This window comes from Setaria italica, chromosome V (assembly GCF_000263155.2).
Source record: "Setaria italica strain Yugu1 chromosome V, Setaria_italica_v2.0, whole genome shotgun sequence".
Lineage (NCBI taxonomy): Eukaryota > Viridiplantae > Streptophyta > Magnoliopsida > Poales > Poaceae > Setaria > Setaria italica.
The window spans coordinates 23,290,070-23,315,582 of NC_028454.1; the positions used below are offsets into that span (position 1 = coordinate 23,290,070).

The 25,513-nt window shown below is 41.7% G+C and overlaps 3 protein-coding genes across 3 annotated transcripts; 2 read left to right on the plus strand and 1 right to left on the minus strand.

Annotated features, from left to right (window-relative positions):
- Positions 1–11,670, plus strand: LOC101774085. The gene is made up of 11 exons (XM_004968793.3): positions 1–569; positions 2,567–2,904; positions 4,298–4,372; positions 4,468–4,570; positions 5,472–5,560; positions 6,432–6,543; positions 6,884–6,937; positions 7,070–7,118; positions 8,157–8,257; positions 8,357–8,472; positions 11,074–11,670. The coding sequence occupies exons 1-11, from the start codon at positions 147–149 to the stop codon at positions 11,399–11,401; spliced, it is 1,788 nt and encodes a 595-aa protein (XP_004968850.1). The 5' UTR covers positions 1–146; the 3' UTR covers positions 11,402–11,670.
- Positions 11,671–17,267: 5,597 nt separating this feature from the next.
- Positions 17,268–19,189, plus strand: LOC101774492 (transcription factor MYBS1). Its single transcript, XM_004968794.4, has 2 exons — positions 17,268–18,066; positions 18,216–19,189. The coding sequence occupies exons 1-2, from the start codon at positions 17,633–17,635 to the stop codon at positions 18,658–18,660; spliced, it is 879 nt and encodes a 292-aa protein (XP_004968851.1). The 5' UTR covers positions 17,268–17,632; the 3' UTR covers positions 18,661–19,189.
- Positions 19,190–21,129: 1,940 nt separating this feature from the next.
- LOC101774888 lies at positions 21,130–22,743 on the minus strand. The gene has a single exon (XM_004968795.3). It carries the CDS (start codon positions 22,675–22,677, stop codon positions 21,307–21,309), a length of 1,371 nt encoding a protein of 456 aa, XP_004968852.1. The 5' UTR covers positions 22,678–22,743; the 3' UTR covers positions 21,130–21,306.
- Between the last annotated feature and the right edge of the window lie 2,770 nt (positions 22,744–25,513).

Genomic DNA, 25,513 nt, shown 5'->3' on the forward strand with positions numbered 1-25,513 from the left:
TTTCCCACACGACCACATACACAAGTCACCAGACCACAGCGTCGCCGCCTCGCCGGCTCACCGGCGGGCTCCTCAAACTCGTCGTCGACCTTGCCTCCCGGAATCCCAGCATCCTGTCCGAGAGGGGAACGAGAAGAGGAAAAGAGATGGGAAGAGACGGGAAGGAGAGCAAGCGCCGCAGCCGCAGCCGCAAGAGATCCCGCGACGCCTCCCCCTCCTCGGACTCCGACTCCTCCGATTCCCCTTCCTCTGCCTCCTCCCCGAGCAGCAGCCCCGAGCGCAGCCGCAGCCGCAGCAGCAAGCGGAAGAGGTCCTCCTCCTCGTCGCACCGCCACCGCCACAGCCGCAAGAGCAGCGGCCGGTCGCGGAGCTCCCGCGACGAGGACCGCCGGCGGCGGCGTCAGAGGCGGCGGGACGAGGAGCGCAGGCGGCGCGGGGGCGATGATGTTGGGTCGTCCGGCTCTGGGTCCGAGGAGGAGGAGGATAGGGCGGCGGCCGCGGAGGAGGCGCGGGAGATCGTCCGGGATATCCTCGGCGAATTTCCCGCCGTCGCCGGAGAGCTCCGTCAGGTAGGGTTTCTTATCTTTTTCTCTCTGTTTTTCAAATATAAAATTCTGTAGAGACTGTTTCCATTGTAGGATAGATGAGCAACCATCGGAGGCTAGACCTTAACAATTAAAGTGCAAGGGGAAAAAAATCACAATGGGCTCCTCTGCCATAGATAACCTACAATGCTACCTGTGAGAGGATGATTTGTGATTATGCGCCACTTAGGGAGGGGAGGGGGGGAGTTATGTGTGAAGACCTGCAGTAGGAATCAGGTGAAGGAGAAATGGACATTTCACTCTAGGGTGATGCTAGGAATATGAGTCTGAATTGATTTCTATTGGAAATATTACCTCTCAATCTCACCACTAAACATGCACACAAGTTGCACCTGGCACTAAAGAAACTCACTAACTCACGCACTCTTGAATGCACAAGCGAGCAGTGAACAGAACTCACACTCTCTGCGTCTAACTCACGAAGAGCACATGATCGAGTTTTAGTTCACAACACGGGGCACTCTTTATTCGTATGAACCCAACTATAACTAGTACTGTCTAGCTAACTATATTAACAACAGCTTCCACAAAATCACAGTGTTCATAGGCTGCTTTTGACCTGCTGGAGGCTGGACACACATGATGTTCATGTGCACACTGTGTCTACAAACAGCGTTCCCACATGATACTGTAGCAAGAGAAAAAGAACAGCAATTAAAACTTGTCTGCAATTTCTTGTTTTCTAAGCTTCTTGATTTATGTCAGGCAATCATCTTCAGTTTTTTTCTTGCATTTCAAATGCTGGTAGTAAACTAGTAGTTATGGGTACTAACTAATCCTGCACAGAATGGTTGTCGTGTTTAAGTGCTATTTTGCAACAATGATGTGAAGCACTTATGATCACGTTGGTCACTCTAGGTCAGTTAAATTGTGGGTGTATACTTTCTAATGACTAGTTGATTGAACCCACAGTGTTACGCATAACAATGGCATACTGGCCTGGTACATTGAGCTTCCATTGCCATTCCCCTCTCACTGCAACACGCATTGCACCACCAGACTGTTCACAGACAAATTGGCTCCATCTCCAGTGACAAGGAGAATGGGCTTCATAGTGATGTGATAATTGTCTCTTGCTATCTTATTCTGTAGTGGAAACTCGGAAAGCTAAACAATGTATAGCTAAAATGGTCACTTAGTGAATTGCATTGGTAAGATAATGACAAATTAGGAGAAGTTAATCTATTTGTTGGAGATGCATTTGTGTTTTGGTTGATTGGTTCGATTAAAGATGTTTGGAAGGGAGATGGAAAGGAGAGAGATGAGGTCACAGAACCACCGCCACCACCACCATCATTAGTTGACTCTTTTACAGTAGTAAAGTAATAAAAGCTCTCCCTATTAAACTATCCACTCTGAACACTCTGAATCGAACTAGCACAAAGTGAGGGAAAAGCAATAATCAACATGATGATAGCTAACTTTCACTGTCAGAGTTATTTGAATTGTGTCCAGTTCTATCAGCAGTTATCATGCTGAAAATCAATAACTGTGGTTTGCAGGGTTATCTTTGTCTTGTGATAAATTTGCATGTCCAAGTTTCGAGTTTATGTTGTGCATATTTTATCTTCCATCGAATTACATCTTTGAAAGTTCAATCATGTAACTGGTGGAAAAAATATTTAAGTTACATAATAGCAATGATATATAAGATCTGTATAAAATAGGTTATGATACCATTATTTGAGCCATAATATTATTTTCTGTGGTGGTTGCATTTGTGCAAAAGTATTGGGTTTTGAACATCCAATATAACATAAATAATAAAGCGACTTAACTCTGTTCAATTTTTTTTAATATTACTTTGAAAATAGAATGCTGATCTGCAGTGTGTTGTGCAGTAATATACCTTTTTTTGGTCTGAATGTATTCAACTTGTGTTTTTATTCCACATGCACTTTTGAGTGTAACTTTATGTTTTATGTCCTTAAGATTGCGCATGACATTTGTTAAACTTTCAGCTTCTCCAAATGATAGACAGTGGTGAAGGCATTGATATTTCTGGAATCTCTGACAAGCCATTGGTGAAGCGCTTGAAGAAACTTTTCAGATCTCTGAGACTGAAAGAAAGTGCAAGTGGGGCTTACCTGCTGCCTCCAAAACATGTTCCTACACTCGATATTGTTGGACCATTACTGTTAGCAAGTTCTAAACTTGCAGACAACGAAAATGGAAAGTCAGTATCACCTATTAGAGAAGAATTACCGCCGTCTAACTTTGACGTGCAAACTAAAGATAAAGATGATACTACTTCTGAAGGGCCGAAAATTGTTGGAGTGGAGGAACCTCCTAAAAGAAGGTAACACTTGGGTGTCACAGGTTTTCCTTCTGCAAAATATTTCCGTACAATTTTCACTACATACCTGTTAATATGGTAGAAGTATTTTTTTCTATATAGTTAAGTTGACATATTGGTTGGTTAAACAGTTGCAGTGGATGTGTCCTTCATTCATTTACTTTAGGCTAACAACGGTGTATGTGTGTTTCAAGAACTGAATGTTAATGTCTGCTTGACTATAATGGCAGGTTATCCCACAGCTCGCATATGCTGGTGTTCAAACATTATTAGTTTAATAGCAAATAGCAAGAGCATCCTTTAGTTCAAAGTCATTTATGGTTGCCAGCCCCTTTTGTTTCAGATAGATAGATACTCCCTCTGTCCTAGAATATATCATCGTTTAGGTTTATTCTTAACTTCAACCAAAAGTATCTCAAAAAAATATTATAAATAAGAAAAGTTACATATTATGATAGTTGGTTTTATGATGAATCTGATTCTGTCGAGAATTAGATTGAATAGGCTGATCAAAAATCAATTTTGGGGTTGTGGATAGGGCCTCCTCACTCTTTCATAGAAAGATAGAAAGCGAGGCATTAGCGTTTAGGTCAAAAATAAACATGGGTAAGGTAGGTATCCAATTAATATTTATCTATCCTAATTTTATGGTATATTCTTACGTCCTTTGCTTATAAAAACGGTAACAAACGGAAGAAAAAAAATCTCTCTATTCCCGCGTCTTCTATTCAGGACATCCCCCTACTCTTTTTTTGGGAAAGGGCTATGTATCATATTTATACTTAATGCTCTCCAATTCTAACATCATTTTTGCGTTATCAATTTTTATGATTATTTTGCTATTTATAGTTGGAGTTAAAAATGTTTAACTTGGGATAAACCTAAACATAGATGTATTCTGGGACGGAGGGGTATATGATAAATTTATCAGCCTTTAATCCTCTTTAATCCTTGTCTATAATTGTTGTTGTGGCATTTCTGGAAGCAACAGTGACAGACACTCCGTAGTAGCTTGATTTTTCATATTTCATTTTAGTGCCAGAATGATGTCTCATGTCCATACTATTGAGATGACAATGATTATAAGTATCAGTAATGTCAGAACAAAGGGCATTGCAGGGTTCATGCCCTTATAGGTATAGTATGTTGCTGTGTGGTGGCTATCAGTTCTTCTCTGCATGCTGTTCTCAAGATGCCTGCGACCGTTGTCTTTTCTCTTGCCATAATAATTCTAAGTTAATCTTTTTTATTAGTATATTTGTCATTATGGTACCTAATGTGGTGGAATGTTATTATTTCCTTCTCAAGTTGTTACCCTACAGGCCTGCACAATAAGATTCTTTTTGGTATGTTACCACACAACTTATTGCCCAATATAATGTTTTGGTGTGCGCAGGATAATTGGCCCTGCAATGCCATCTCGTGAATTACTGGCAGCAGCAGCTGAAATGACAGAGGCTCTTAGGTGCCGGTAATGATTTGTTCTTTGCAGCCTGATATTTTTAGCAGAGTCATGTGTCAACTCATGATTTCTCATTGAGTACATCTTTAATGTTGCTTCTCTAGGGATGCTGAACTGGAAGCTGATGATGATTTGCTCATAGGGCCCCCACCACCTGCTGTAGTTGCTGAAGCTGCATCTGCAAATGAAGCTGAGCGATTTGAAGAGGTACATTGTCAGTCATGATATGTTTGTTTACTCTTGATAATTTTGGAGCAATTCAGTACCAAATATGTATGTTATTCTGAAGTTCATCTACTGTTTGGAGTCAATTCAAAGTTTTCAAAATCGGGTCTAGATCACTTCCTGCATCTTGTTGAATGCTTTTCCTCTGCATATATTTCAAGTTATCTTTCTTATTTGTAATTTCGCATCAGTTCTGTACACCCCTGTCTGTCATTAAGTATACTGTCTTGGCTAATCCTTTCTGATTTCATGCTAACAACAGAATAATTGAAATTGCTTCCCTCAACAATTCTTGCTATTTGCTTTGTTTATTTACCTTGCAATCAGCAATATTCATCTGCTTATGGAGTTAATGTGTTATTCTGGGTAATACCTTATATATTTTTAATATTTAATACTTGGCACAAACCATGCAGCAATACATGTTACTCAGTTTGCTTGTATAAATCTGATCAACATGCTAAATAACTTTTAGGGCCTGTTTGAAACTTTGAATAGTTGGGATTAGGATCCAACAAAATTTCCCCTCATCCAAGCACCCCCTTTGATTGTTTAGAACGTGATCTTCTACTATTCTAGTTTGTGTCTGCGGTTTAAAATTAGCATTTCGCGGGACATAATATTATTATCTGAATCCGATTTTTTCTTTCTGTAAGAGTGGCCATACAGAGAAGTGATTGTGATGCTTATGAGCAGTCAAGAAATACTTCGTATTATTCTTATTTGTCTTTGGGCATCTGTTGTTGAGTGGAAAACTTTTCGTTTGGTTATTCTAGAAGCCTTTTCTTATACTTCAAACTGCATGACATGATGAATGCAATTAGTTTTAATTCAATGTGCTCAAGTCAATTTGTTGACCTTTATTTTGGATGTTTGTTTGAAGGTTACTCGAATATTGGCAGCTGATACAAATTCGCCATATGATATTCTGGGGGTAAATTGGAAGATGTCGACTGATAACATGAAGAAAAGGTGGTGACTTGTATACTCCTCATTTTTGCAGTTGATACTAGCATGTTTCCATGATAAAAATGTTCTATCAAATCTCACTGTAAAGATAATAATAAAATGGTTAACTGGACTTATTTTGTAGCAGAGGGCTTTTTTTTAGACACTCATATTTGGAAGTCATACTGCAGAGCAAGATAAATTTTTAAAGCATGTTGCTAGATATGAGATACATAAGATATTAAATGTATTAATTCTTTTCAGCACTATTTCAAAAAAATTGAACTATTGAAGATCTAAATGAACTACTATGTTCAACCTAACAATATGGAAACAATTGGAACCAAACATTCTAATTAACTGTTGCTTCACTTCTAATTTATCGTCTGTACTGTTTCGACCTCATAATAGTTTGGGCTAGGTGTTCATCTGATGTAGATTAAAATTTTATCCTGAGACATACTTATCGAGATCTGTTGTGCTTCGAGGTTTTCTGAAACATTTTATCATCAATATCCATCAGTTAGTCAAAAATCTCTAGGTGCTAGGCCCAGGTGGTGCATAGAGCATAGTGCTAATTGCTGATTAAACAGCTGGTTTTGAAACAGTGATATCTGTGAACACGTTCATCTAATTTATTCTTCGTATTGCCTCAATAAATTTATTGTTGTAACATAGTTTGTGATTGGTAATACATTTACTATTTATTCTGTAGTTTGTAGGGATTATTGTTGACACAGATAACAAAAATTTGTTGCAGTACCTTTTGACTATCGTGCCCATGAAAATTTTGGCTTAATCTTATAACTATGTTGTACACTTATCACATAATGCCACATTAATTATGTTTTCTTTTTTGTGCTCAAGTGATTAATCCTCCTATCTTACAATGTAGGTATTGGAAGTTGTCTCTATTAGTGCACCCAGACAAATGTCCTCATCCTTCAGCACAAGAGGCATTTGTGAGATTGAACAATGCATTCAAAGACTTACAAGACCCGGATAAGGTATATGAATTGGGAAGTTTGCTCGTTCCTACACTGAAGCTAGGTTCATCATTCTGTCAAAGTTTCACTTACAGAATTTTGCTAAGTTAGAAGATAACTTTTTGATCTTATGGAGAAAATGATGCAATTATGCTGTGGTAACTAAATAAGATATTATTATGAGTAGATATAAAATATTTGATGTGAAGGCTCCAACCTGATTAACTTTTTTAATTTTCATCTTTGTGTGATGAAGCTTGCTTCCACTTGTGTTTAGTGGATAATTCATGTCACATTTGTTGATTAATAGACTCCCCTCCCCTTGCTTAAATTTTAGTTATTGGTATTTTCTTCATTGCAGAGAGGTGCAATAGATGAGAAGATAAAAAAGAAAGAGGAGATGGAACAATTTGAGGTAAACTTCTGTAGGATGTTTATTCATTTCTCAAGATTACCTATCTGTCACCACTGCTCTTAGTTGCATGATTAGTGATGCTAAATAGATAAGTATTTTATGCTGATTATCGCATATTCCTGTACTGCTTAGATTGAGCTTAAAGCAATGCGTGAGGCTGCGGAATGGAGACGATTACAAGGTAAGTTATTGTAATTTCTAGAACTATATTCTGAAAAATTAATTTAGACAAATTTGTGTTGTAGCGATGTAACAAACAAAAAATATTAATTTTGTAAAACTATTACTACATGTGACATTTTTACAAGGAAATACAACATATAATGGTCATTTCACAAAACTGCAACTTTGGGCCCCATTGTTGTGGGACCCATCCGACAGGTGAGCCCACAACCAATTTTTTAGTTGTAGTTCGTAGTTCCTTGTTATTGGGAGCCAAACTAGTGTAGTTTTCTTGACATGGTCCCTGGATGATATAGTTCCTTGTTATGTTGTTGTGAATAGTTGTAATTTTTGGGAATTAGCTTGATGTTTTTCTTTCCAAACTTCAATCAATCATTAGACTCTGAAGGGCAAAGGTCGAACTGCTTGCTATGAATTCCTGTTCGGGTAGTCACTTAGGCAAACAACACACATATTATCGAGTTAACCATCATAATAACAAAAATGACTTTTATCTCAAATACATACTCCCTCCGTGGCTCCGTCCCAAATTACTATTCGTTTTGGGTTTTATAGATACATAGCTTTTACTATGTACCTAGATATATAATATGTCCAGATACATAGTTTTTCCTATGTACTTAGAGAAGCCAAAACGAATAGTAATTGGGGGGTGGGGGGTGGGGGGTGGGGGGGGGGACCAAATATTGTTGAATTGACCTCTGCCTTCTCCATAAGCTTCACTGTAAGATGAAGTAAATTTCTCATACTCCCTCCTATGCGCATGCATTGATGGTTTTACTGCCGTACTGTGAATTTTAGATGCGCTACTTGGTAATCCCTTCACTTGATACCTGCAGATTGAGGCCTTGTAGCTTTGTGCACTAATGCACTTTACCCACCATAAGGTGTTGTAAGTTTGTGCGCATGCTTAGACCTATAGACGTTTGATTTTATCAATTAGTTTTGTTCAAATTTGGCACAGCTGGCAATTGTAAAGATATTGAATAACAGGGATACATGTGATGTGATGACATATTACTCTTTTTGCTTGCAGGTATATCACTTGCGGGTGATGAGGAACTTCTAGCTGGTCCAAAAGAGGCACAGGCACCTAAGAGAGATGAATGGATGACCACACTGCCACCTGAGAGAAAAGTAAATGATAAAAAATAATTACTTGTTCAACATTCACCAAAATATGCTTACTTTGTGTTCTCTTACATTTATGTAAACAATATATTTTTCTTCTCACAGGCAGGAGTGCCTATGCATTCTACTAAATCATTTAGTATGAATGGTAAAGAAGGACGAGGAGACACAAGTGTCTGGACTGATACTCCTCTTGATAGAGCGCAAAAAGCACAACAAAGGTCAGTATTATTATAGTATTTATTCTTGTTTATGATCATTTGTTTGACATTTTTCGTACCTGCTAGTGTGGTGGAATTAATTGGCATCATGTGCACAGTACTGGACAAAAAGCCCATATAGCATATTTGGATTCATGTGTTGCAACCTACATGTAGAGCCACCATACAAAGTATTCAGATTCCACTTATTTCCTAAGGCTGGGTGCTGCAAACAATAAATCAATGAGAAATGCTTTTACACCCATTTAGAAGTTGTCTCAATCACGTTTGCTCATAGAAATGATGAAAAATGCAAACTACCAGGCAAATGAATGCAGCAACTGGGCACTGGGTGCTTACTTGTGTGTTTTGGGCTTACATCGCTGTACGCAATCATGAGGCTAAAATAGTGGCTTTGCTGGATGATATGGTTGCAGTTTCTGAACAACCTGTAGGTAAGAGTGATGGAAATTTGAACTTTGAGTGGAGGGAATGGGAAATGACGGGAGGGAAGAATTCAATCCCATGTTCGGATTATAGGAATGGAAAATGAGAAGGGATAGGGATAGGGAAAGGGAAATGTGGGCATCTTTTCCCACCATTGGGTTACGACGGGAAATACGCCAACGCAAGCGAGATGCTGTGGCTGCAGCTGCTTGCCTCTCTCGTCACCGCAAGCCAGAGCTCCACCTCGCATCCCGCGCAGGCTGCCGGAGCCGCACCTCGCCCCACCATCGCGTACGGCTCGAGCCGTCACCATATTAGGGGCTAGAGGTGCTGCTTGCCGTGGGTGGGGACACACCTTGTGGCACAAGGCACCGCCACCTGGGGCCGCTGCTCGCCCCACACGATGCTGCCGAGGAAGGCCTGGATGCGTCGCTCGTGGCACATGGCGCCGTCATGCTGTGCTGCAGCGGCTGCTTGCCTAGCATGGCACCTCCGTGCATGCGCTTCTGTTGGCTGCTCTGGAGTAGCGCAGGAGCAGGACCATCAGGAAGATAACAGATAAAGTCGGCCTGTTTTTTTATGGTGCGGCTGCAAGATTCTTTTCATCTTCTTTGCTTGTGAACTTCAGAACTTGTCTTCTTCCTTCTCTGTTTCTTTTTTGCCCGTAAATAATGGAGGTTGAATGATGGGCAATTCTTGGATTTTGCTTTCAATCCCTTGAAGCACGGGCAAAATCATGCACATCTAGTGAACATTGATTTAAGCATGCTCATGCTCAAGTGTGCATACCTTTTTTTTTCTTCTGATCTGGTTTAGGGAAATTTGGACTATTCAACATTTATTTCCCGGTCCCTAAACCAGTGTAAAACAAACATTGGAAAGGGATTGTATACACGTATCCTTATCCCTAACCCAGTCCTTTATATCCCATTCTGTATCCTTATCCCTAACCTGATGTGCATCCAAACGCCACCTGAAGAGTTTTCCACTGCAGGCTAACACTAGTTAAAGGCATGCACGTTACACAATCATGCAGGACATTGTTTTGCATAGACAATTATCTCACACACAATTATCGCATGTTATTGTGTCAGTATGCAGACTAGTAATTCTTTTAAGGGCTAAGGCTACTCGAAATGGAGTTTAATTCTCCTTAATTATAGTGCCATGTCGGCATGATGTGACAAAGAAATAATGGAGAGAAAAGAGGAGCTAGATGAGGCACATGGGCGCTCTTTCCAACGATTCAGCACCTACTGGTCGGTTGTGTGTTCTCTAGACAAATTTGGGCCTTAATCTTCCAGCATTTGAGCCTTCCTGTGCTGGCGCCCACAATCTCTGATCCTCGTTTCTCTAGTTGGTGGAGGAAGGTTATCAGTTCGGTGTCTAAAGATATGCGAAAAGGTCTCAACTCCCTGATAATTTTGGTGACCTGGGAGATCTGGAAGCACAGATACTCTTGTGTGTTTGAATGTGCAAGGCCTAATATTCAGAATCTGATTCGGACAGTGATGGATGAGTGTAGTTTGTGGTGTATGGCAGGAGCTTCTAATCTTCAGGAGTTCCTGGCTGGTTTGTTGGCCCTGGCAGATTAGATTCTGCTGGTGGGTTTTGGTCATGTCTTTTTTTTTTGTCTCTGACGCGTTTGCAGTAGCCGTCTAGTTGGTTGTGTGTGTGTGTGGGTGTGGGTGTTTTCTGTACTCAGGTTGGGTCTTTGCTGGACTCTTACTCTTTTTCTACCTTAATGAAATGACATGCAGCTCTCCTGTGTCATTCCAGGAAAAAAACAACGTGCAGAAATTTTAATGAGAAAATGTATTTTTGCTTTTATGAAGACGAAAGTGTAAGGGGATACTTGGATGTCACAAACTTAATATAAACTAGCTGATTGGCTACTGTCTTTTTTTCCTTGAACAATTGGCATATGCTTTACATAGCTAATTAATTAAACCATAGGAATCTTGCAAATCATATTTTGTTTGGCTGGCACACATGGAAACATGGTAACTAGAAACTACTATTATAAAGTCCTTTGTTTGCTTTGCTATTAAAGCATAAAATAGCAGCACTATATTGCTAACATTTCCATTTGTTGAAGTTAGTACTTATCGTTCTCATTGCATCTTTAAATAATACTAATGCACATGGGCTAATGGATTACTCTGTTTGATGCAGCTATTTAGAAGCCTACAATAAAACAAAGGCGATTGCAGAAGGAGATGATGTAAAGAACAAAAATCCAGATGCTTCAATCGTAGACAAATACAACACCTCCAAAAGATCAGTGTCTCTTGTGCAGAAACACCGAGAGAGCAAAAAGGAGAAAAAGAAGCAAAAGCAGCACGAGAAAGAAGAATGGGAGGGAAACCACCCTTGGAAGCCATGGGACCGTGAGAATGATCTCTCTGCTGGGCGGCAAAAGGTTGCCTTAGATCCGGAGAACATGTCACAAGGACTATCTTCCCGTTTCGCATCTGGGGCGGTGCAGAGGAACTTCCTGTGAGCATGGCCAGATAGGTTACTTGCGTCCTTGTCGTGAGCTGCTAAAAATGCCAGAGGTAAAACACAAGTGCCAGGACAGATCATGTTGTTAAGGGCAGTCATGCGGAAAAGTTGGTTTTTGGTATGTATGGTTGACACGTGCAATTCCCGTTGAGAAAATCAGTTTTTTAGAACTGTATATCAACACTTACGGAGCTCTTATATTATTATAGCTGATCTTTATTGAAAGATGCTAAAATCTATATCTCATACTAACAAGCAATCTATATATCACATTGTTTTTTCTAGAATTATCAGTATTCTTTATAAATAAGATTAAGAATACTCCAGATCGTATCATCTCACAGTAGCATCCGAGAACCGAGGTTCTGGAGATAAATTTAGGTTCATTCTGTTTTAAGGATTACAGGGAGAATACACTGCACGCATCCCCTCATCTCGTCGAGAACTTGCACTCGTACGAGTGGCAAGTTTTGTGCAAAATCCCGTGTTAGGGGTGTTTGGTTCCTCCCCGTGAACTTTAGCTCCCGTCACATCAAATATTTAGATATTAATTAGAAGTATTAAACGTAGACTATTTACAAAACCCATTACACAAGTGGAGGCTAAATATCGAGATGAATCTATTAAGTCTAATTAGTCCATGATTTGATAATGTGTTGCTACAGTAAACATTTGCTAATGATAGATTAATTAGGCTTAATAGATTCGTCTTGTCGTTTAGCCTCTATGTGTGCAATTAGTTTTATAATTAACTTATATTTAGTTCTCCTAATTAGCCTCCGAATATTCGATGTAACATGAACTAAACTTTAGCTCAAGAAACCAAACACCCCCTACTAAAAAGCATCACGGAAATACTACATCTACTGCTGCTGACATGTCAGGAATGCCCTTGAAATCATCCTATCCTGGGCCACCGGTGAGTTAGAAAGCACAGAGGCTATCTAGTGCTCCATGCCTCCAATATAAACATCAACTAGGCATCCTTTTGTCCCCATATTTTAAAAGAAGAAAAACAACTAGTTTCTTGCAATCTTGCTCGATGTGAAAAGAAATAGAAGAAAAAAACACAGCGCAATATGTGGTCAGCACATCACAGAAGTAGTCGAAGCTGTGGATTGGGATGTTGGCCGGACCACAAAGTCACCGCTTCACCGCCGGTCACACAAGTCACAGTTGTCTCACAGACGCATGCAGTATAAAGTAAACGGGGTAGCCGTAGCTCCTCTGTTGCCTGGCCGCAGAGTGGATTTTACCGGCCGGCTGCGGCTCAGCGGCTGGCTGGCGGCTGCTGGGGCTGGTCGAAAGGGCGGCCGGGCCAGGCGGTTCACGTCAGAGAGCGACGCGGCGCTAGGGGACCGGTGGTTCGGCCACCAGACGCAAGCGTCCAAAAAGAGAGAGTCTGAGGGGCCGGCCAATCATGGCGCGCGCCTGCGGATTGCGCCCCCCGCCGAATGAGAAATGGAGAATCGCCCACGTTTGCCGCCACCCCGCCCGCCATTCACCTACTGCACTGCTACCATCCTCTCTCCAATCATATATACATGCATGAGGTGTGGGTGTTGGGTGCCTCTTCTTCCTAACAAAATATCACGGCTCTCTTTGATGTGTCAGTAGTCTAGAACAATTAGTATATATTTGGTTCTTGGGCATCTTGGCCTTGTTCAAACTTAGGAAGTTTGCAAACGGTTTGAACACTACGAATTTTCCTTTATGATTCCCGAATTCCATACATTCCTTGATTTGAAGGGAGCCAGAATGATGTCAAAGAAGCATGGGCTTGTGGCAAGATGCCCTTTTTATCTGACAAGGTAAGGTAATGTAACCTTACCTGACAAGAGGAAGCTAAAGATTCCAAGCTAGTAGATTTTTTTTAAAAAACGGAATATGTATTAATATTCTAGCCTCCGATTGATACGTATAGCTGTCCAACGTTACAACCCACGAATTAAGCCAAAAGTAAGAGGAGAACTGTAGCATATAGTTCCTCAAAACCAAAAAGAAAAACTCAAGTAAAAGATAGTCTGCCACTAAAACTCCATCCATGATCTACGAAAAGCTCCATCACTGTCGATTCAAGCACACGACACCCTAAATTTATTCGGAGTCTGTCTTCCTCTTTTTGCAGTAATGCTCAGAACCGGATCCAGTGTGTTCCCCTGAAGACCACCTTCAAAGAAGAGATAGCTCGTGTTCTATTAAAAATCTCATAATTTCAGCTTAGCCAAATTGCCCGAAGAATGGCACATGTTCCAATCAAGGCCTGATACTTGAGTTTCCTATCTACCCCTTGTAACCACTCGTTAAACAAATGAGCAACATTTCTCGGAGGAGGTAAGTTATAGGAAACCTGTATCAATCTCCAAATGAACCTAGCATTCTAACAATAAAAAAAGAGATGTTGAATTAACTCATCCAAGTTGCAAAAACAATATTTAACACTTCCTTTCCATCGCCTTTTGGCTAGGTTGTCCTTGGTTAGGATAACCTCTTTAAGCAAATACCAAATGAAGACTTTAATTTTAAGAGGCACTTTTAACTTCCAAATAATATGGTTACGAGGTATAACATCGGTAGCAGCTATCGCTCTAGACATAGAACGAACAGTGAATAAACCATGTTGATTTAAGGACCATTTAAAAATATCTCTTTGATCTGATAGATGGACAAACATCACACAGACTACTAGATCATGCCACGCCACAGATTGTTTCCAACTAAGGATCTTTGAAAAGAGACATTTAAAGGGTTAGATTATAGAACCATATTAACAAACGCGCTCTTTTTCCTGATAATGTTATAGAGACTAGGATACTGGTCTTTTAAGGCAACATTGCCTAACCAAACCTCCCAAAATCTAATTTGAGTTCCATCACCCAGATTGAACTTTCCATATCTCAGAAACTCTTGTTTGACTTTCATCAAGCCAGCCCAAAAGTGAGAATCACCAGGCATATGTTCAACTTGGGTTAATGTTTTGTACCTCAAATATTTTCTTCTTAAGAGTGATTGCCAAATCCTGTCTTCGTTTATAAGCTTGAAGAGCTATTTGCTAAGAAGACATCTAGATTGAGAATTCATAGACCCCCTTGTTCTTTTGGAGTAGTATGAAGTATACTCCATTTTGTCAATCTGTACTTCTTTTTATGCTCATCAGTTTGCCAAAACGAATCTAGATCTAAAGCAATCTAGTTTCTTTAAAACCTCTTTTGATACTTCAAAAAAGAAATCATAAAAATAGATAGATTGTTAAGAACAGATTTAAAGAGAACTAGTCTTCCCCCTACTGAAAGCATCTTTCCTTTCCAGCAGCTAAGTTTCTTTTGGAACCTCTCCCCTACCTCTTTCCAATCCCCATTCCTCAGTTTTCTATAATGCATAGGGATCCCCAAATAACGAAATAGAAAGGAACCCATTTCACAACCAAAAAATTATGAATATTCCCCTACCAATTCTTTGGCATCCCCAAAGCAGAAAAGCTCACTCTGATGGAAGTTGATCTTGAGGCCAGATAACTTTTCAAACACACAAAGCAACAACTTCATATTCTTAGCTTGTTCAATATTATTTTCCATGAAAAAAATAGTATCATTTGCATATTGCAATATAGAAAGCCCATCATCCACTAGGTGAGGCACTACGCCTAAAAACTGGCCCTCGCAATGAGAATCGCCAACATATCAGCAGTAATATTAAAAAAAATTAGCGAGAGAGGATCACCCTATCGCACACCCTTCCTTGTCTGAAAGAAGTGTCCCATACCTTAATACCTACGGAACCTTTGGAGACAACTTTATCCAATCACACCACTTTGGTCGAAAAACCTTTCATTCTTAGCACTTGTTGAAGAAAAGGCCATTACCTTGTCATAGGCTTTTTCAAAGTCTAATTTCAGAATGACCTCACTTTTCTTTTCTTTTTTGCATTTCATAAATATACCGTCCAGGGGTAAAGGTAGTCTGCGAAGGCCTAATTACTTTATGTGCGAGAAGGGAAATTCTAGTGGTGAGACCCTTGTAAAATTTTGAAATTAACATTAAGAAGGCATATGGGTCTGTACTGTTGTATTTTAGTAGCCTCTGCCTTTTTTGGGAGTAGGGTAATGATTCCAAAGTTAAGACATGATTCCAAAGTTAAGACTATGAAGAGGTAAGTTGCTAGTATGGAATTCATGAAAAAGCTCCAACAAATTCGGTTTGATGATGTCCAGAAAAACTGATAAAATTCAGCGGGAAATCCGTCAGGACCTGGTGCTTTGTCATGCTCCATCTGCAAAACAATCTCTTTTATCTCTTTTTTGCTAAAAGGCTTTGAGAGCAACTCATTCTCTAATTGAGAAACTTGTGGAATGCCTTCTCTATTTTCCTCATTTAGAGAGAAATCATTGCTCTCAGGGGCTCTAAACAGACCTATTTTGTAATATAAGTTTTGAGGTTCTGCTCCCCAACAATTACCCCTTCGTCCTGCTCTAACTGATAGATTCTGGTCTTGCGATGTCTACCATTTGCAAGGAGCTGGAAATATTTAGTATTGTCATCACCTTTTAATAGCCTAGTTGCTTTTGATCTTTGGAACCAATAAAGTTCCTCTTCTCTCAGCAGCTTGACTAACTCGGCTGTCCGACTATACACATTCCAACTCCTGCTGTGAAAGACATCCCGACTCCGCAAATATCTTTATATCATAATAGTGATGTGTGGCACGACATTGCCACATTTGTCCAGGAACAAGACGGTTTCAGAGTCCAAATCAAACTGTTGAATTTTTCTTTTCACCATGACAAGGAATCTGCGCCAGTGGACCTTTCGCCTTCAACCTCAGTGGCGAATGGCGAGCGAGTAGAGATAGGACGAAGGCGAAGCTGTCAGCGTATCCAGGCCCAAATCCCCTGCGCCTCACGCAGCGAAGATGACCCCAAAGGGGGGCCTTGGAGGCTTGGAGCCGCTTGCTTCCTGTTTAGACAATGATCATTTGATTCCCTCTCCTCTCTTTCTTTCTCGCCCTTTTCTTTTTCAATGTACCAGCACACCCAACAGGCGCGTGACAGGGACGCCAGGCTGGAACCTTGCGTCCATATCCCTCTCAAAGTACCTTTGCTGATGCTGGTGCGGTCTCCTTTTTATTTACTTGTGTGTTTTCCATTACTGTTTGCTTCATTTTTTTTAGGCCATTTGGGGCTGTTGCTGATGCTGTTGATTTTATGCCCTGGCCTTGTGTAACTAACTTACCATCAGGTGCTACGACTACTAGGATAAGTTTTTTCCCCCTCGAGAGAACTAAGGATACTATTACTTGGAAAGTTCTATAATTTTCGTAATATTTAAAATCAAGTGGTATATTGTCATTTCTCTTATGTATTGTGATGGCTAAACAATCCAAATATGATAACCCCCAAACCAAATCCCCTAAAGATCAAATAGAGTTCTCTCTATTTGTTTAAAGGTAAAAAAAATATCTTAAGTCCAGCAATAGCCCTCATGGATAGAGGACTCCCTAGAAACCCCTAGGAATGGAGTGTGGAGGGGAAAATTTGAAGGCCTCCCCAGAATGGGGAGCCAAATAGAGAGACTGCTGGAGCTAAACTTGGAGTATGAGACTGTTTAGAGGTTCCGCTGGAGTTGATCATGCAACTTATTACTGTAAGTGTTGGAGCGTAACATGTTTTATGTACTCTTAATGCTCGTGATATTCTTGCTTTAGAACCTTAACATCATGGATAAAGACTGAAATATAAAGGAAAGAACAGCGTGCACATGTTCCCTTTATCTTAAAAACCTCAAGAATATCCTTTCGGGAAACTAAATTGGAAACACAATACAGGCCAAGGAGCTTTCTCCAGGATATGGAACAAAGCTCTACTTTTCTTTTGTGCTCCTAGTAAATTAAAGCATGAATTTCTTCTATGAAAGAACTGCCAGAAAAGTATGCCTTTCTTTTGGGACTAAAAAAATCCAAGATAAAAACCATTTTGACGCTAAACCCAGCGCAAAACGATTACTAACCACTAGTATATATCCATCCCTACACGCGCTACCACCCTTGTGGATAAGGCTCTGTCCGTGCACTAGTTAATTACTACTGCTAATCGTACCGCGCCGCCGGCCGCCGCCGCCGCCGCCGCCACCGCAGACGTGCGCTGCTCCGCGACTACCACCGCAGTCCGCACTCCGCAGCCATATTGTAGTTGTAGCAGCAGCACGCACGCCACGCGCGGACCAGACGTCCAACGATGACCACAGTGGCGACGACCACCGCGGCGGCGTGGACCAGGGAGGAGGACAAGGCTTTCGAGAACGCGGTAGCGGCCGCCGCGGCGCCGCCCGCCGACGGGCCGCCCGACGAGGGCTGGTTCGCGGCGCTCGCGGCGAGCGTGCCGGCGCGGACGGCGGAGGAGGTGCGGCGGCACTACGAGGCGCTTGTGGAGGACGTGGCCGCCATCGAGGCCGGCCGCGTCCCGCTCCCGAGCTACGCCGGCGAGGACCCGTCCGCCGCGACGCCCGACAGCGCCGCTGGTGCCGCGTCCGCGCCCAAGGACGGCGGCGGCGGAGGAGGAGGCGGGCACCGGCGCGAGGAGCGGAAGAGCGGCGTCGACGTGGGGAAGAGCTGCTCCAAGGCGGAGCAGGAGCGGCGCAAGGGCATCCCGTGGACGGAGGAAGAGCACAGGTTCGTCGCGAATCTCCTCCTGGAGTTCTTGATTTCAAAGCTTGCATCGTTCATGTCATCCATCGATTCCAATCATAATAAGCACACGCTGATGGTGGTGACGTTCTTGCGTTCATGGCCGCTAATCTGGTGATGATACGGTGCCGCAGGTTGTTCTTGCTGGGTCTGGATAAGTTCGGCAAGGGCGACTGGCGGAGCATCTCGCGCAACTTCGTCATCTCGCGGACGCCGACGCAGGTGGCGAGCCACGCGCAGAAGTACTTCATCCGCCTCAACTCCATGAACCGCGATCGGCGCCGCTCCAGCATCCACGACATCACCAGCGTCACCGCGGGGGAGGTCGCGGCGGCCGGCGCCCCGATCACCGGCGGGCCCGCCGCCGCGGGAGCGATGCCGATGGGACCCGCGGGCATGAAGCACCACCACCCGGGTCCGCCGATGGGCATGTACGGGCACGCGCCCATGGGCCACCCCGTCGCCGGGCACATGGTGGCGCCCGCCGCCGTCGGCACGCCCGTCATGTTCCCGCCGGGCCACTCGCCCTACGTCGTGCCGGTGGGCTACCCGGCGCCACCGGCCAAGATGCACCAGTGATCGCTTACCTTTCCGGCGTGATCTCGATGCTCTTCTTCTTGCTCATGCATTTGCACATCTGCAAAGCTGCATTTCTTTGCTTGTTTTCTTTCTTTGATTTTTGATGATCTTGTGTAGCCACCGTCCATCCTTCCCTGATCTCCCACTGATGTAACATAGATGGCTTGAGTGAGTGCAGGGCAGGCAGGCGAATAATAAGTATCTGCTGACTGTTGCAGGAGCTACTTATAATCACACCCAGGGAGGCTCCAGAAACGTGTAATTAGCAGCAGCCTCCCAGGGTGCATTGATCGATCATACGTGCAGGGTTGCAACTGGGGACTGATCGAATCCATTTTGCGGATGTAAATTGATTGCCTATATCCATTTTGTGCAGAAAGATACATTGATCGCCATGGTACATTTGCCCCCTCAGCAGCCACTGTGTTCAAACAGTGTTGAGTTTAGGGTTGAACTTATATTGTTTCAGTTTCAGTTATGATCTATGGTCAGACACTCGGTTAAGATGGATTAAATGTTCGTTTTATTTTTTGAAACTCGTTTTTGTCATTCGGAAGTAAATGTCATATGCTATAGATTCACTTGTGCCTATATATTTGTATTGAAGTTGGCCAAAAATAAAAGCAGGCTTCTAACAGGGTAATTCAACTGACTGAAATGGAAACTTTGCTTGCTTTTTCGTTTTGAGAAGAACCACGATTGTGCGTGACTTGAAGAAAAACCCTGAGCCAAGACACCTATTAGTTATGAAACCACAATGTCGACTCGAAAGAGTTGACATGGCAGTTGGCGTACTTTCTCATCATCTTAAGTTCATCCGAAGAACCATGAGCCAAGATTTTTCAGATGTTGGACAAGGTGAATGCTATGGGACATTGTGTTCTGTAACAACAAGAATTGTGTTCCACCAATTCATTTCTCAGCATACGTTGTCTTTTCTATTTCTTCCTATTTAGATTTAGTTTCAGCATATCTCATGAAGTCCGCAGCATGCGCATTAGCACCGGACCCTCCTGCACACAGCTTCTTCTGCCTTGACAATGCAAGATATCTTTGGGCTTCAGAATGGGTAAGCACAAGCGGAATGAGAACGCTGATAGATTTGGCCATGCGCCAGGCACTTTGGGGGCATCCATGCCGACTTGGCAGCACATGATACTATGATAGTCTGCGCCGCGAAGCAGACGATGCGACGGTAGGAGACGACTAGGAGTCGAACGCGCGTTCTGTGTCAGAATTCAGAAAGGAGGCAATATCTAAACGATTGATGTAAGCCAGAAGTGCCATTTCTGTATTAACATCACATTAAATTCACACATTGCAGGACTGTATGTCTGTATCTCCGGGGTCAAACAGTCCCAGTTTTTTTTCAGACAAAATGTCATCAGAAACAGAGCACCAATCAAAGAAAAGATAATTGCACCCGTGGTAAGTCCAAGTTTAGTGATTGGGTTCCCCAATAAGGGCAATAGCACTAAACTGCTTCTAAACAGAGCACTAATCAGGGGCAACTGATTGTTAACCTTGTCAAACCATGCAGAATGAACCCAGTTGTGTAGGAGTATTGAGGAACTTCAAATGATCAATCTCACGCAATAGAAACACCAAGCAAGAGATGCTGCATATGGGCCTGCCATCTTCCAAGCGTGCAGAGTCAATTTTCTCAATGATACTTCATCTGCTCCAGCATAGGCGTACACCTTGCACGAGAGCAAAACAGAATTGCTGCGAGTACAATTTCGCCATAACACAAATGTCAATAAAATCAGCAAAATTATCCTACAAAAGACCCTTTTTTATGGACCTAGTCATTTGGATCATTTTGCCAACAATTTTATTGCTACACAAAATTGGAGTTTGCATAAATCATAGCAACATCTAGTTTGGATCAGCCAATGGCCAGTAACAGATGCAACTTAGACATTACTTGACAAAGAAAGTTGCTGGAAATTATTCAAGAAAACACCGGAATGATTCTCCAGAATCACACAGACATTGCAAACTAAGATCGCTATGAAGTTCCTCTGATCTCAGCAGCCAGTAAATTTTGTGATTCAACACCCCACCCCACCCAATACAGAAGGATGTGTTTAAGCTTATCAAACCATGCACAAGCCGAAATGATAAATCCCATACATAAGAAGTACCAAACAAGGGATTCTGCACATTGAATTGTATATAAACCTTTCAAGCTGACACTCAATTTTCAAAATGATGCTTGGATGAGAGCAAAACCAAAAAAAGAAAGCAACTAATATCATCGTAATATGATTTTAATAAAATCAGCGAAAATTATGAAATAAAGCATCAGTTCCATAATAAATCAATCCATATCAAGCATTTCATGAGCATATCTTCTTCGACATCTATTGGTGGTCAAAATTGAAGAAAATAGACTTCAACCATATTATAGAAATACACAGTTTTGCAGAATAAATAAATTATTAATGGATAACTAAGGAAATTATGAAAGCATATTCAAGCAAACTGCTGCCTCACTGTAGAATGATCATCCAGATTACCACATAAATTGAAACTTATTCATATCAATTGACAAAGAAAGACATACATAGTACATTCAAGCAAACTGCCTCACACTAGAAAGGTTATCCGCAATACCATGGATCCTGCAAGACTAAGATCACTTCATTCTGTTGCTGCTGTCGGCGTATTCCTTCTTCCCCTGTTGCTGCTGCTGGTGGTGGTGGTAACCATATCGTTCAATAAGTACCAGCATACTGTACGCTGTTGATGCCCAGGTACAGTGATGACAGGAGTTATGCAAGATGTAGACCTCCCAGTTTCCATGTCAAAGACCATGCCCTGATCCTCACCATTCCCACCAATCCAGTATACGCAGTTGGCCCTAATTCCCGGCACACCCTCTGCACACATTGACATTGCATTGTTCCTTCCAATAAAAAAGGAGTAGCCCCTCAAGTCCTTCACCACATCCCAGCAAGGCTGGCGCTGGGGATAGTATCTTAGAACAAATATCTCATTCTCCAGGGTGCGACGCCGACCTCCTCCAGGAAGCTGAAGAGAAACGGTGCAGCTTGTGTTCCTCCAGACTTGGTACAGATTACCCTCGCACATCACCAAGTTCTTAGCACCAGTGACCGCAGACACAATGTCATAGGGCGTAGCAAAGGCAATGACAGGGTTGGACCCAGCGTTCCCTGCGGACAACAAGGGCTCGATGGTGGCTCCTTCATTTAGATCCTCTCCTTGACATTCAGGTGAACGTCTCATAAACAGGTCAGATACATCCTGCAGTAAATCAATCGCCATTCCCTTCATTGGATCTGGAGCTCCAGGAGCAGATATCCACCTTCGAATGTGTTCAGGAGTTTGGAGAAGAGAAAACTCTGAACCATTTACCGTGGCAGGTTGCCGGCGGCGGCGCTCAGGGAGGTGTAGGACATGCACGTTCCCGCACCTGGTGAGGCAGTAGACCTTGCCTTCGCCATGGTAGACGAGGTCGGTGAAATGGTCCCCATCAGCGAGACAAACGGGGCCCAGGACGGCCCACCTCCTCGCCCCGGCGGTGACGTACGCGATCCTGTCGCTGTCGCAGATGGCGGCGGCGACGAAATCGTCCTTGGCGGGGCTGGGCGCGAAGACGACCTTGGAGACCACCCAGATGGCGTCGTAGATCAGCGGCGGCAGGACGACCTCCGCGGGTGCGACGGGGTTGAGGAGGACGATGACGGCGCGGCGCTCGAGGTAGGGGACGACGGAGAGCGCGATCCAGGAGCCGCTGGAGCCGACGCAGCGGCTGTTGTAGGAGATGAAGGGCACGAGGTCGAAGGACCTCCGCGCGGGGAGGGAGGCGGCGAAGGTGGGGCGCGATTGCCCCCACCCGTCGCCGGCGACGAGAAGGAGCGCCGGAGCCGGCGGCGCGAGCACGCGGCGCCACGCCGCGCAGGCGCCCCTCGCGCTGGTGTAGCACTTGAGGCCGAGGCGGTCGGCGATGCGGGCGAGCAGGTCCGGCGGCAGGTCCGCCCACGGCGCCATGGGCGGCGACTGGTTAAGGTTGGGGGCTTGGGGGGAATTTATTGGAAAAATTGATTGGGGCTGGCTGTGTAGTTGTGAAGTGGGAACAGAAGAACTGAGCAGCGCAACCCGTTCCTGTTCCTATTTTTTTAAGGCCCCGTTTGGATGCTTGGAATTGAATTCCATTCTAACAATCATAATTTAGACACAAATTAATTAAGCTAATATAATTGTATGTGGAATATGTTTGTATATTACTGTTGGCGATATGGGAGAGATACTTATGTGCTGCACTTCTGCTATAGGGAAGCGAGTCCAAGAGCGTGCTATAAGAATTGAATTCCATTGTAATAATCATAATCTATAGAATTAATTTCCATCTCCCACCCCATAAATTTAAGATAGGCTTATATCTAAACTTTGGAAAGTTGTGGAATGCCACATTCCAAGATAAATTAGCCTACTCCATTAAGTAGATTCCAATTCCTTCAAAATGAAGGGATCCAAACGGGGCCTTAGAGGAAACCCGTTCCTTTTTCCTAGGCGGTTACCACAACCTGAGGACCCTTGGCTTGTCCGGTCCAGGAAAGTCGGGTGGATGTCTCGAAATTTAAATTATTTGTATTTATATCTGCTAAAAATACTGATATGGATATCTGTATTCGTATTTGCTTTAAATATGGATGTCAAATAGATATATCTAGATTCAATTTCAAGTATTTTTTATCCGAGTATTTGACAAAAACGTAGAGTATCTGACACGATCCGTATTTATGAAGAATAAAGTTCCTGATTAAACCATCTAAAACTTAATTTTATTTTTATGATGACTAACTATTAATTACAAATGATGTTAATTTTCATATTGTTGTAAAAATGATGTACGCCATTTAAACTATTAAAAATATCTATATGACACATAAATAATTATGTTAATCTATATGACACACAAAATGATGTACACCACTTAGTAGTGATATACAATGATAAAATTTAATTAATTTTAAATACATTATATTATTTTTTTAATGAATAAATTATATTTATATGTATTAATGTAGTTATTTTTATTATTAAAGGGTATATGTTTACTAGAAACATTTATTTTTATATATTATGTTATTTCAATGAGATATCTATTATGTACTATACTCTTATTTTACTCCATACTACTCGTAACATAATTTTTTTTACCAACTATAAAACCATCGATAAAGCAAATTGATACTCGTTATGACGCTAAGTTTCAAGTCAAGTGAGTATCTGAATGCGAATCCGAATTTGAACTATTTGTTTTGTATTTGTATCTGAATTCGAATTAAAATGTGGTAAATAGTGAGATTTAAATTTGATTCTATGCATATTCGATCCGAATCCATCTCTAGTCACAACTGTCGCCCCAGCCTAAAGCCCATGCAGCCGGTCCTTTTGGTAGTTTAACGGGCTGCAATATAATTTTTAAAAAACTATGTTGCCAATTTCATTTTAATTATATTACTTATAATATAATGTTAATGAATAAGAAAAAGATTATTTTTTATTTATAAAATCCGATATAGCTAGGCTAAGACAATGGGATATATTTTCTCTTCAAACAGCAGTACATGATTTGTTAGAAATTATAACACAAAACAAGCGGGATATAAAAAAATGCAAGTGCTCCTTGAATAATATCTCTATCTTCTATTCTGATATAATTTGACGGGATGAAATTGGTATATAAGCAAGTCTTTTATTTCGTTAGACTTTAATCATGCAAGGCAATAATTTATCGCTATTTCCAATTTCATATTATTAGACATCAGGAACAAGAATAAATTGCAATTCTTTTCCATGATACATAAAAAGAGCTTAAAAATCAGATTTTCTTTTCATCATCTTTCAATTATTTTCAAAATCTTATTTTTGTTCTTCCACATCCATGCAACAAAGAGTGTAGTCTTGTCTTTCAAATAGGAATCATGGAATAATGTTGAATCCAAATGTCTATTTCTTTATCTTCATCATGTAAGAAAAATTATTTGAATGAAATTCACGGATTTACTATGACCTTGGGTGTGACCCCATAGAAAGAATTCAAAATTTCTATCTTTCAGACCATCGAGGAAGGGCATTGGATGAGAAAGAAATCTTCCACAAATAACAAATTATTGTATGCCTTGGAAGTAATATGAGAGGAATGAAAGCGATTGAAGCAATTGAATAGGAATATCATTATGACTATAGCCCTTGGTAGGATTATAAAAAATGATCTATTTAATATTATCAACGACCAGTTACAGAGGGACCTTTGTATGATGCTCTAGCTTACTATTTTTGTCATGTGCTTATTATTTCACTTTGAGGGGCATCGAGATTCTGAAGACCGAGCATCTCCAGGAGATTCAGTTAGCGCAGGTTCTTGAGATTGACTAAGTCACCACTAGTGCCTTGCTGTCAATGGACACATCATCGCATGCCATTGCCACTTAGTGGCGGAGCTAGGATTTTTGCGAAGGGTATGCCGAACGAAAATTTATATATGCAAACCGGTAAAATCCATTTAGCAATTTGGTACAGTATCATAAAAATTACCTCACAATTCAGTACACAACTACTAAATAGCATAATAAGTCTTAAATGAAGATAGATATAGTTCAAATAGCACACTAATAGTTTAGAATATGCATGATAGAAACTTAACCAAATAAGATTACATTACTACTTTTTGGGCCTACGCTTTCTAACAGATATGAAAGTCTTGATTACGTCGTCTTCATCTACTTCATCCAAAATGTCTTTCTCAATGAACATGACAAGTCAATCATCTAAGAGATTATGAGTCATTTTGTTTCTCTGCTTGGTTTTGACAAAATCC

What these genes read in the sequence shown, in the direction of transcription:
- LOC101774085 (XM_004968793.3), top strand. Translation starts at nt 147, where the DNA reads ATGGGAAGAGACGGGAAGGAGAGCAAGCGCCGCAGCCGCAGCCGCAAG. An exon ending in TCGCCGGAGAGCTCCGTCAG is followed by an intron (nt 570 to 2,566) that starts GTAGGGTTTCTT and finishes TTAAACTTTCAG; the next exon opens with CTTCTCCAAATGATAGACAG. An exon ending in GAGGAACCTCCTAAAAGAAG is followed by an intron (nt 2,905 to 4,297) that starts GTAACACTTGGG and finishes TGGTGTGCGCAG; the next exon opens with GATAATTGGCCCTGCAATGC.
- LOC101774492 (XM_004968794.4), top strand. Translation starts at nt 17,633, where the DNA reads ATGACCACAGTGGCGACGACCACCGCGGCGGCGTGGACCAGGGAGGAG. An exon ending in TGGACGGAGGAAGAGCACAG is followed by an intron (nt 18,067 to 18,215) that starts GTTCGTCGCGAA and finishes ACGGTGCCGCAG; the next exon opens with GTTGTTCTTGCTGGGTCTGG.
- LOC101774888 (XM_004968795.3), bottom strand. Translation starts at nt 22,677, where the DNA reads ATGGCGCCGTGGGCGGACCTGCCGCCGGACCTGCTCGCCCGCATCGCC.